At 41.6% G+C, this 11,884-nt stretch overlaps 1 protein-coding gene across 1 annotated transcript; it reads right to left on the reverse strand.

Moving 5' to 3' along the window:
* Positions 1 to 1,467: 1,467 nt before the first annotated feature.
* LOC139222778 (ras-related protein Rab-38) lies at positions 1,468 to 6,892 on the reverse strand. The gene is made up of 4 exons (XM_070854642.1): positions 6,691 to 6,892; positions 3,269 to 3,399; positions 2,477 to 2,626; positions 1,468 to 1,877 (listed from the first exon to the last, which is right to left on the reverse strand). Exons 1-4 carry the CDS (start codon positions 6,884 to 6,886, stop codon positions 1,653 to 1,655), a joined length of 702 nt encoding a protein of 233 aa, XP_070710743.1. The 5' UTR covers positions 6,887 to 6,892; the 3' UTR covers positions 1,468 to 1,652.
* Positions 6,893 to 11,884: the final 4,992 nt, after the last annotated feature.

The raw sequence follows: 11,884 nt of genomic DNA on the forward strand, positions 1-11,884 counted from the left end.
TAAAAGCAAGTACAAAGAACTCAACTGAGCGAAAGACACACACACACACACACACTGACAATCTTCTATACAATCAGGGGTGGTTTTCGAGCTTTTAACTGCAGAGCAATGCAGCTGTGAGAGCGGCTAAACACGTGCAGAGAGCAGAGGCAGTGGGCGTCAGAAAAAAAAGAAAGGAACAATAAAGGTTGTGGAAATAATGATGGAAGAACTTGTTTTATAGTCCTTTTACGTGTTGTTTTACAGCCAAGTGGTGAGTGAACACTGACAGAATAAGTAAATACAACAAGTGTGCAACAATATTTCACTTTATGAAAACTGTGTTCAAGCTAAACCTGCTTCAGGGGTTTTCACAACGACAAAAACGCTGCAAAAATGCAAAAAGAGAGATGCGTGAAGCGCTGCGAGTATCTTTGAGGCCTGACGAAAAGGAACGGCATTTCTCATAAAACAAGCGACGTTTACATCGGCTAGCAGTCGCTTTCACCACCACACTGTAATGTTCCCTGGGGCATCACCGCCAACTATCCAACTATCCAACTATCTAACGGTGGAGTAGCGCGGCTTCTACACAGTCAGCAGTGTGTGTGTTAGCAGAGCATGAGATGCAAACCACATGGGCAGCAGCTGATTAAAACGTTGCTCCACGGCACCACTTGTGGTCAAAAACTCTGGAGGGCACCTTTAAGTCCTCAGCCGATTATCTGCAATGTAACAGAAACTGTAGTGTAAATGTTATGCAAATTAGTACTTTTGCATTTTATTTTACTGATTCCAAAAATGGCATCAGCGAAGGATATAAAATTTAAAAAAGATAAAGTAACATGAACAGAGAGAGATGGAAGAGAAAGGGGAAGATAGTGGAGATATCACACAAACACAGAGTAGGTCATTATCACCTTTCAACAAGAACATGAGACAAAGTGAAACCTCGAGCAGAGTTTGTCAGCTCTGCAGTCACACGTCAGCAAACCTCCGCCGTAGGGAACTCATCTGGGTTTGAAGCTCGTCACACCGTGTTGTGACAGTTGTGAAGAAATACTGACTCACAACAGTACAAGCACAAGCCCCTCTTTTAATTTATCTCATCTAAAATAGAAATGAATCAAAAAGCACTAAGGCTGCTTACATAACACTGGGCCATGGCAGCTGGTGTAATTAACAATTATCGTTTAATTTGGGTTTTTTTTTCCTTTTTTAGCTTTTTCAGCAACACGTGCTGTTTGCAGATTGTGGAAATGTTCGTATAAGACATGGAGAATTACAATTAGTTTGTTTATCTGTTATTCACAAGCGATTTAATCCCCAAAAGTTCCAAAAAATTAAAGAACAGGAAATTCTTGTGTCTTGTCTCTGGGCTAAAAAAAAAAATTTATGTCTTTATAAGAATCTTTTGTTTTCAGGAGTTTCTTTTTCTTTTAAATCCACACATCCAAACATTTCAGTATGACTTTTTCCAAAATAAATAATTTTTGTAATAATGGAAGTACCTTTGGCTCAATATCTGTTGTAAAAACACTATAATTACATTACTTTATCATGGATCTCTGAAGAAATACTCTGAGGGAATGACGAAGGGGAGGCGTCTCTAGGTTACAACATATTAAAGTAATCCCCTCCGTCCAGTCTCTTGGTTCTGAGCCATCCCTCCTTCAGTCGTTCTCTCTGTCTCTGGGTCTAAACGAGGTGCATCCTGCACATCCGCCCAGTCCCTTCTCCTTCGTGTTGTAGTCAAAGCGAGGAAGAACCAGGACGCTGCCTTCCGCCTCGGTTCTGGCGGCGGCGGCGGCGTTAGAGTCGCTCAAGGCTCTCTCCTCCTCCGCAGACATGATGTTCTTCACCAGGCATGTGATGGCAGCATCGATGTTGGTGTTGTCCTGGAGGGAGGCGGCACGGGAACAGCACAGCACATGAAAATATAGTAAGTGCAGCTGAAATTGATGAGCAAACACAACTGCTTTACCAATTATCAATTCAAATCTGTTATTTTCAGTTAAATTAAAAATGATTTCCTTTATCATTGAAACTCTCCACCCTTATGTTACTGTACATAGATTAGTGGGGCCACGTGTGGGCTATTCAGGTTTATCTCTTTTATTTCTTCATTGTGAACTTTGAACACACACACCTCCAAATACAGATCAATTGAATAAGTAGATAGATGAAATCTAATCAGCCAAATGGAAACACATGTACCACAATAGGTTCCTTGTCCGCAAATCCTTTTAACCTCTCAGTTACAAAGGAACATGCAGTTTACTGCTGTGGCAGGAAGAAGACTTCATTACCCACAAAACCAAGTGATGTGAGTAAATATAGACAGAAAAGAAGAGCTAACTGAAGTGGTGGAGTGGGTGAGCTAATAAGGCACACTGACATTTGTTTACACAGAGAAAAGACGAGGACAATATTTGGATCCTGTGAGGACAAGAACACACACACACACACACACACACACACACACACACAGTCTTACCTTGGCAGAGGTTTCATACCAGCCAACAAATCCGTACTCTCTGGAAAAGTTCTCCAGTTTGGGCAGCTTGGGACACAAGCCGTGACGCCGCTGGTCACATTTGTTGGCCAATAGAACGGCGGGAACAGACCTCCCGTTGCCGAGGGCGACCTGACAAAACAGGAAGCGGACAACTGGTAAATACAGCATTTCACATGTGGCGTCATGAAAAGCCACTAGAGGGTGTAACATGTAACATTTACAGTTTGCTTCTAATACTTTATTTGAATATTTCCACTTCATGCTTCTTTATACTTCTAGTGAAATACATCAAAGACTTTTTCACCAGTTTATATGTCTGTCTTTATTTTTACAGATTTATTTATGCAGCGCACATCTTCTGTGTTTTTCTTTTTTTTTTAAAGCTGCTTTAAGGAAGGTTGATGATAAAGTAAAGTAAGCTGAGGTGAAGTGACTTCTTCCTGACTTTTACCCACTTCTCTTTACTCTGCTCCAGTATAATGTGCAGTGAAACAAGTATATGTTAGGGCTGTTGAGGTTATTAACAGCTTTATGGGTAATGTGGTGAGTCATGACTGAAGCAGAAGTAGACAAGAGAAGTGGAGGCGGCTGCAGTCAGTTAGTGTTTGATAAGAAAACAAAAAAAAAAAGTCCTTTACACTTTACACTGTTGTTCCAGATTGATGTTTTGGTCTTTTAACTACTTTTCTCTCCCTCCTCCCTCCCTTCCTTCCTTCCCTCTCTCTGTTATTTCCTACTCATGCTCCTCCTACCTTCCTCTGTCATGTTTACCTTAGAGTCCAGGTCTCCTTTCCACTTGAGGACGGCCTGAAACGTGGACAGTCTGGTCATGTCGAAGACGACGAGGGCCCCGACCGCCTCTCTGTAGTAGACGCGGGTCATGTTGCCGTAGCGTTCCTGCCCTTTTAAAGACAGCAGAGTAAGAATACAGTTTAGGAGATCTGTGTTACATTCAGGGTTTTGTTAACCATTTAGTTTTGTCAGAGGAGTCACATGTCATTACTTTGTATCAAAGCACATCTGACTTGATAAAACTTGATTAGATACCTGAAAATAAAAGGCTAAACTTGATTACAGAGCAACTTAAAATACAAATAAAGGAGACTTGTAGTGAGTCTTTCATTCTGCCCTGCCCTCAAAATGAATTAAAGGGTAAACTCTCTTTTTTTTGTGACTGGTAGGTATGAAAAGTTTTGAAATTGGTCCCTACAGAGAGAGACCTGGAAGATGTTATATGTTATATGTTATATTAGCCCATATATCGCTTGGTTCAAAGCAACCAGACTCCATTGACAAAGACAGCAATTTTACAGAATCGTTGCTGGTCTGTCGCTGTCTCAGTCAGTCAGTTTGTTTGTGGTATCGTTTGACTTTAGTGTTTTAAAGGGTTAGTTCAGATCCAGCAGAGGATTTGGGGCGAAACTCAAACTAACTAGATTGAGGGAGCAGAAGGCAGCCACTCGTGTATTCTACCAGGTAAAGTGACAGTTTTAGCCAATGGAGTCCAGTGAGTCTGAGTAGCTGCCTGTTCTCACCTGCCAGCAGCATCGATCTACTGGACCAATCGTTTCTGTATCTGCCATCGTTTTAGAACCCAACATATATAAAAATAGGGCCATGGTTTAAAAATACGACTGTTCCCCTTTAATTAATTAAGAATGATTAATTATTCACAAGACCTTTGCAGCATTATTTACCTTTGACATCGGACTTTTCAGGTTTCAGGATGGCAACAAACAATTATTATAATTATTGATGAATCTGCTGAATTTAATAAATGTTTGCGTACGTTTGGCATTTTTGCTTAAATGATCATTCAATTATGACAACACCTAATTGATTAATTGACCACTAGTTCCAATGTCCACGCAGAAAAATCTTCTTCTGTTGCATGCAAGTATTTGTGAGACCACTTGTGTGTGTGACTGAATATATGAATAAGTCTCTATCCTGGATGCTAACCTCCTCCACATGATCCTAATATAGTGGTGAATCAGCAAGTGAGTGTCTGATCACACACACTCTCTCTCTCACACACACACACACACACACACACACACACACACACACACACACTGCACATGACCTATGCAGAAACCCTTCCATAGACATTGACAGTCAGTCCTAAAACCTGGACACATTGAAGCTTTGGGTTTCTTTAACAGATTTCTGACGCTTTTCTCCACAAGATTTTCACTTTATACACAAAAATAGGAGACAACAGTGGTGTTTTTAAATCAAAATGTCAAAAATGTACCATAACATGTGCTATATTAGCTCAAAGTGTCAGTATTAACTATATTCAGTCTTTCCAGAGCATCACAAAGGGCTTCACGTGTGCTTCACACACTAAAATAACACACAGCTATATCAGGTTTTAAAATGCAGTTTTTCAAACTTCCTGTTTGCACATGATGGTATCAACCTGGAAGTCAGAGTCATTCAGGGCTCAATAGGCCAATTCTCTGTGGTCTTTTTCATCTTAAAATCTGCTTGTTTTTTAGTTTTATATAAAGCGTCACGCTCGCTGCTTGTGAGTATTTGGCTGAATAAACAACTGAAGGGCTAGGCTAACGATCTCCTGGCTGTAGCTTCAGATTTACTGTCCAGACATGAGAGGAGCATCAGTCTTCTTATCTAATCTACCAGCAAATAAACAAATAAAGTGTATTTCCCAAAATGTTAAACTATTCCTTTAATATCTACACGCTGAATTTCAAATTCCCAATGTTATCTAGGCCTGTTTGTTTCATTGTCATTGAGTGCGTTGTTAAAATATAGTTAAAGGTGTGCAGATGTTTGAAGATTATCTTATTGAACAAAATATGTGACTATCAGCCTGTAAATCTTTATTCATTACAATGAAATGCAAAACTTCCATTGGAAATCTGTTAATTTATCTCTGAGTGAAGCTAAACTTCCAGGTTGGTCTACAAAATGACGTCATAACTCGATCAGTGTTTAAAACAGCATTTAAAGCTGACTTTGTTACTTTAGCGTGCTGTAATTTAACCCGACACCTGCAGCTAATAAAATATTACAAACTTTATAGAGCTTTGAAGCACTGACACGGATAATCTGCCACCTCTGTGTGTTTGAGAGAAGGAGCCATTGACCTAGTTTAAAAGCCTCCATGCAGCGACTCCAATGTGACGCCATAACTACTGGTTACTGGTCTAAAGTCCGTCCAGCTTACAGCCGATGGCGGATGACTCCATGTAAATGAGGCCTCTGATCAGATGCCATGTTGTTCAGCAAGAGGAGACGGAAGATAAACTACACTGTGTAAGAGACAGCTGACGGATGAGGAGGAAAAGAACATCACATTACATGCAATTAGGGAGGAATGATGTCTTAGAAGCAGAATACAACAAGCTGTTCTTTTTAAAATACCTAATCTGATAGGTAATGGGACATACTGGAGGGTAAACTCCACATTTCATCTGCAGAAACAGATGTTAACCACATTTTCTAGGCGGTCACTTCTTGAGTCATGCACCATCATCGCTGGATGTGTCAGCAAGACGCTGCCAGCGGGTGAGAAAACAGTGCAGATTAGTGTTTGTGTGTTTGTGTGTTGGTTAGTTTAACCAAGTGCAAATTCAAATTTGAGATACTATTGTATCCTAACTGGTGGGAATCAACCTGTCAGATGTTTAAAGTGCTCGTGTGCCGTGAATTTGATGCATCTAAGTTCAAATAGAAAATACATCATGTCTTAAATTACTATGACTGCTTCCATACAGACCCCACTCCTGTTTTGTTCCCCATCTGAGCACTAGATATGTGAACTCCAATTAATATGTGTATCATACCATATCAGCCAAATGCAAATAGCATACAAAGTGTTGCACTGCCATCAACATAGGAGCTCCTGCAGGAGGTTGATGTAACCCTGAATCCATAAAAAACTAATTTTAACATTATCACATTACCTTAAACCCGTCATGCTTGTGCTTACACACTGTCTCTTGTTTAACTATGCAAATGAAGTGTGAATGCAAGCTGCTCTTTAAATGCAGGTGTTTCTGTGACTCACACAACCACAGTCTGTGGAATAACATCTCATCCCCAGCCACACACACACACACACACACACACACACACACACACACACACACACACACACACACACACACACACACACACACACACACACACACACACCTCCATGCAGGCGCACTTTTACGCACCGGCTATGTCCCACAGCTGCAGCCGCACCACCGTCTTGTGATCCCAGTTGAGCACTTTGAGGGCGAAGTCCACGCCGATGGTGGCGCGGTAGTGCTGGGAGAAGACCTGGTGCACGTAGCGCTTTATGATGGACGTTTTACCGACTCCGAGGTCGCCGATGACCAAAACTTTGAGCAGGCGCTCGTGCTGCATCATTACTGCTCCGGTACGAGAGCGCGCGGTGGAAGGATGGCACGGTGAGGTCTCCAATTATGGGACAATGCACAGGGTTTGGCTACAGACAGTCGGTCTGAAGTCATGTATGGTGGAAAACAGCTTTAATACCGAGTGATTCTGGTAATATTAGACGTTTAAGTAAAAAAAAAAAAAGACTTAAAAATAAGACTTAAAAGAAAATTATATATATTAAAAAAATGCAATATGAACCAAAATATCAACAATTTAAGTGGTAACTTCAATAAATGTTCTATAAAAGTAATTTTTTGAATCCCACTTTGTGATAAAAGGTAGAACAGGAGAGAAAAAGCCAGTTAAATGTCGCAGCCTGCTCCAGGTCGTCACGTTATCATCGTTCCCGTCCCAGCTGGTGTCCACTGGCCTCAGTCAGCTCCGTGAGAAAAGTTAACTGAACAGTAAAAGGAAAAAAGAAGAAGTTGCTGCATGTGACACGCTGTCTTCGCCAAATTAAAGGGAGGAGAGAAAAAAAACAACAACTAGTTATGTGTTTATCCTGCATGTCCTCATGTAGTTTCATCTGCGGCCACATCCTCAGAGCAGAAGCTGAGGTGAGGAGCCTGTCAGCACTTTGGGCTGGAGCTGTGGGGAGGACCACGCCCCCGCACCGTGTGTGTGTGTGTGTGTGTGTGTGGTTTACTGAGTGCACTTGCATTTTAATGAAGGCATTAGGGAATCATGTGGCTGCAACTCAAAAATAGCACACTGTGGAAAAAAAAGCTAGTCCTTCTTTCCTGTGCAGACTTCAGTGTCCATCACCTTATGTGTTCTTTCTGCTTTTGCAATTGTTTTGCGAGTGCAAGTGTGTTTTGTGTATGTGCTGTGATGCAGGGAGGGTGGACACAAAAAGAAAACCGAGTACAACTGAAGCCTGTAAGTACTTTAAGACACTGGTGGACTGGTGGGGAGGGCAGGGGATCATCATCCCTCATGTTAGGTGGTAGAAAAAGTGGAGGAAGTGCGATTCGGTGCCTTCTAGTGGAGAGAACATGATGCAGTGGCCTCTATAGGGAGGATAGATATGGTTGTTGTGTTTATATTTATAGTTTATCATGTATTTATGTCATTTATGTCTCTTCTTGTACTCTGTGTCCAAATATTGAGCCGCTGCAACAAATGAATTTAACCAGTGTGTAATAAACGGGAATAATAAAGTTCATCTCATCTGTTTTCATCACAGAGGCATAGCAGTTATAACATAATGTGAAGGAAGATATGAAGATATTTACTGAAATGATGAAGCAGATGATGAATATAACATATGTGACTGAGTAAATCAGAGTAAATCAGGTAATTTCTCAGCAGTACACACAGTCGTTAAGCTTAGTAACATGAACTACAGCAACACTAACATTAGTGTTAACATAGTGTTCTACCAGACTGCCTCAACAGGTGGGTATAATAAAGATGCTTAAATCTAAATAAAATGACTAATTTCAGTTTAAATACCAACCGAACAACATAAGTTCTAAAGTGTGCCAGTAAACGTCGCTGCTGATCAGGAGTATCTCTGACTGAAGAGTCGGCACTTTCATAAAATGATGATTTTCAGCAGCACAGAGCAGCATTTTGTTCAATGAGCCCAAGATTGAGTTTTGCTGACTACAGTGACTTGCAGTTTCCAACATCTCAACCTGAAACAGCATGAAAATGTTATTGTTAAAGCCAAAAAAATCACTTAAAAAAAGCCTCTTCACATAGAGCATCTTCAAAAGTTTTAGTCTTATGATCTAAAATTCTAAAGTTCATCTTAACTTCACCTTCATCTTCATCCTGGAACCTCTGCAGCCTTCAGCTCCCCTCATCTGTTTAACGACAGATGTTGAAGGGTAGAAACTACAAACGTACACATACAAACACACACTATTCCTACTGCGTTTGTAATTTTTAAAAAGAAAAAAAAAACTACACTTCCCGCCTTGCAGTTCGTCCAGATCCACTTCCGTGCCTGCGCACTGATGCGTGCGCGCACAGCGCGCACTGGCGCAGTGAGTGTGCAGCTTTCCTCTTGTTGCACTAATTGTGCGGCAGCAGCAGCAGCAGCTGTGGCCTCTGTTGAGATAAAAACACTGATAAAAGTCATTCTAATGTTACTTTAGTACTTTAATAAAGCAGAACGCCTGTGTTTGTGAGTTTCACCTCCTATCACCACAGTCACTTCATATCTGCCTACTTAAAGACACTCAAACACATTAATGCTCCTGTTATTATATCCCCAAAATGACACTACAGACATTTTGTATTGAGGAAATCTAACAATGATAATAATGCACAATAATCTCATTATATGACTGATCTTTTTCTTCCGCGGTGCGCCTCTCCGCAGTCCTTTACGGTAGTGGTACTGATGCGGGATGAGTCAGGCTATATGATGCTGCTGCTACTGCTGCCATTTCATCAGCAGCGAACCCCCACAAACACACAGCAAACACAGAAGTGATACCACGGGATCCCCCTCCCCTCCCTGACAGCGCACATCCTGCCTTCACAAACATCCACATCTCTCGGCGTCGAAACAGAGAAGAGAAGCTTGTGGTTTATTCGCGGCTCCGTTTAAACGTGAGAGATCCGGTTTTTTACTGCACCTGCTCTGGATGCGTTTGTCTTTCAGCTCTCGATCGGGCCTGACATTAACAAGGAAATCAGCCCCGGAGCTCAGGGCCTGCTGTCCACCAGGCTCTGCTGTCGGGCCGTGAGACCAACACGGACGCTTTCGGTCCTTACGCTGCGTCCTGAGGATCCATCCAGCCGGACCCGTCGGTGCCATGGAGCCCACATCAGCCTGGTCCTGAACGGAGCGAGGAAGCAGCGGAAGAAGAGCAACCACTCCGGCCTAAACTCCACTCCTGCTCCAGGTAGGCTCTGCTTTTATCATCATTCACAGTCTGTGTGTTTGCATCACCTCGTTAAGCCTAAAAGCGGTTTAAGGTCTCCTAAAGAAAGCTCGAGGCCTATTTTCCAGTCATGATGTGCACTGGTCTGATAATTACCTCCAGTTAAAACAATCACTGCTACAAGCCGTGTTATAAGTGCGACCATCCCATGTGATGGCAATAAAATCTCCAAATAAGCCTGACACACAACAGTGATCTACTACAGTCCTGTCACCAACAGCCCCACATGTGAGATGTGGCTGGTTTCTAAATGTTGGGGGTGTGATGCGCCCTGCTCCGTGGTGGACCTCCAGATTGTCCCAGCGCATCCGGTGTGAGAGCCCATAAGGCTGCTATTCACCGGGGATTCGGCCACTAATGTTTGCATACCGACCGAGCTACGCAACCCGACCCCACAGAGGCACGGAGGGGCTGATGGGAGGCTGCGTGTGTCTGGCTCCCTGCCCGCCTGCTGGCCTGGCCAGGCTGAGCCGTGGGGGTAAAAATGAGCAGTAAGAGTAGGTAGCATCCAGAAAAGCTTTTGTTAGATCATCTATTTTATTTCAGCAATGGTGGACGAAGCACTCACATGTACAAAAGTAGCAACACCACAGTGTAGAAATAAGTCCTGCATCTGGAATCCTATTGAAGTAAAGTATTACCAGGAAAGTGAAAGTACTCATTAGACAGAATGACCCTTTCCTGCATCATCTCATTGGATTATAATTCATTCAGTACATCATATTTTGTCTTATTTATCTGAATCTGCATTGATGTTGTCAAATGCATGTCCTGCTGAAGGATAGTAGAGTAGAGTAGAAGGATAAAGCAGCACAAAGTGGAAACGCTAAAGTAAAGAACATGTTAGCACATAATTATTCACAAGTTCTGCACTTTTTGCATCCAAAGATCTTAACCCTTGTGTGATGAGTGCTATGTTGAGATTGGCTTTAGATCCTCATTGTACAATAATAATTGCAAAATTTCCTAACTACTTTTTTTTTTACTGTTATTGTAACCCCATAAAAAAATCAGCGGAACAAGTAAAAGTACTCAGATCCTTCAGTGAAGTCTGAGTAGAAACACCATCATCTAAAAATACTCAATAAAAGTAAAAGTAATGAGTTCAAAATGTTACTGAAGTAAAAGCAGAAGTCTCATCAGTATCATCAAAAGTACTAAAGCAGGTGTTTTATTATAGAATATTATATTATATTAGTCATCAATGACTTTATATACTACTGGGCAGATGTGCTACTGTATAGTAAGCACACATGTAACCATAAGTGTCAAATAACTGTAGTGGAGTAGATATAACAAGTAGCATTAAATGGAAATACTTACACAAAGAACATCAAATTTGTACTCGCACTTGATTAGATGTACTTGCTTGCATTGCACAACTGCAGACCAGACCTGCAGATCTGGAACAGCTAGAGCTGAGTGAACATTAATGTCGACACCAAATCACAGATGTAGAGCGTATTAACTTTATTTTACCTTGTTTTACAGCAGGGGTCTCCAGACAGACCTGGTATCTGGCATCTGAAAGATAGAAATGAGGCAAATTCATGAAGTATCAAGGTGATAAAACAATATCAGAGCTGCACATCTACTGATTTTACTAACCCGTCTTTAGCAAATCAGTCCATTTCCAAGGCTGATCGCGTGTTTTGTAAATAAAGTCTTAACCTGCAAAGTTACTACAGCTGTCAGATAAACGTGGTGGAGTAAAATCATAGAGTTCTGTGGCATGAAATGGAAATAATAATGCACATGTACTCAGTGGAAGTATTTGGAGGGTCACACATTCAAAACGCCAAAGCCTCATATCAAAAAGGGCATTAGGCTGCGGCCAATAATCCCAAAAAGCTGCAGGCTTATTAAAACATCAATTGACGGCATCAAGTGACGAGAAAAGAGGATTTTCTTGTATATCTCGTGGTTTTAATTGAATCACGCACTGAATACAATGAAGCACAGTGAGCCAGTTATACGTGTGTGAGAGGGGAGGGATGTGTGTGTGTGTGTGTGTGTGTGTGTGTAAACAGTCAAAAGTTATATTTCTGTAACCAAATCTAGGAAG

Source organism: Pempheris klunzingeri, chromosome 23 (assembly GCF_042242105.1).
Source record: "Pempheris klunzingeri isolate RE-2024b chromosome 23, fPemKlu1.hap1, whole genome shotgun sequence".
Lineage (NCBI taxonomy): Eukaryota > Metazoa > Chordata > Actinopteri > Acropomatiformes > Pempheridae > Pempheris > Pempheris klunzingeri.

Bases quoted from the DNA above. Each gene is read 5' to 3' on its own strand.
- LOC139222778 (XM_070854642.1), bottom strand. From the start codon at position 6,886: ATGATGCAGCACGAGCGCCTGCTCAAAGTTTTGGTCATCGGCGACCTC. The intron at 2,627-3,268 runs GTAAACATGACA...CTGTTTTGTCAG, and splicing joins AAGGAGACCTGGACTCTAAG to GTCGCCCTCGGCAACGGGAG. The intron at 1,878-2,476 runs GTAAGACTGTGT...GCCTCCCTCCAG, and splicing joins GGTATGAAACCTCTGCCAAG to GACAACACCAACATCGATGC.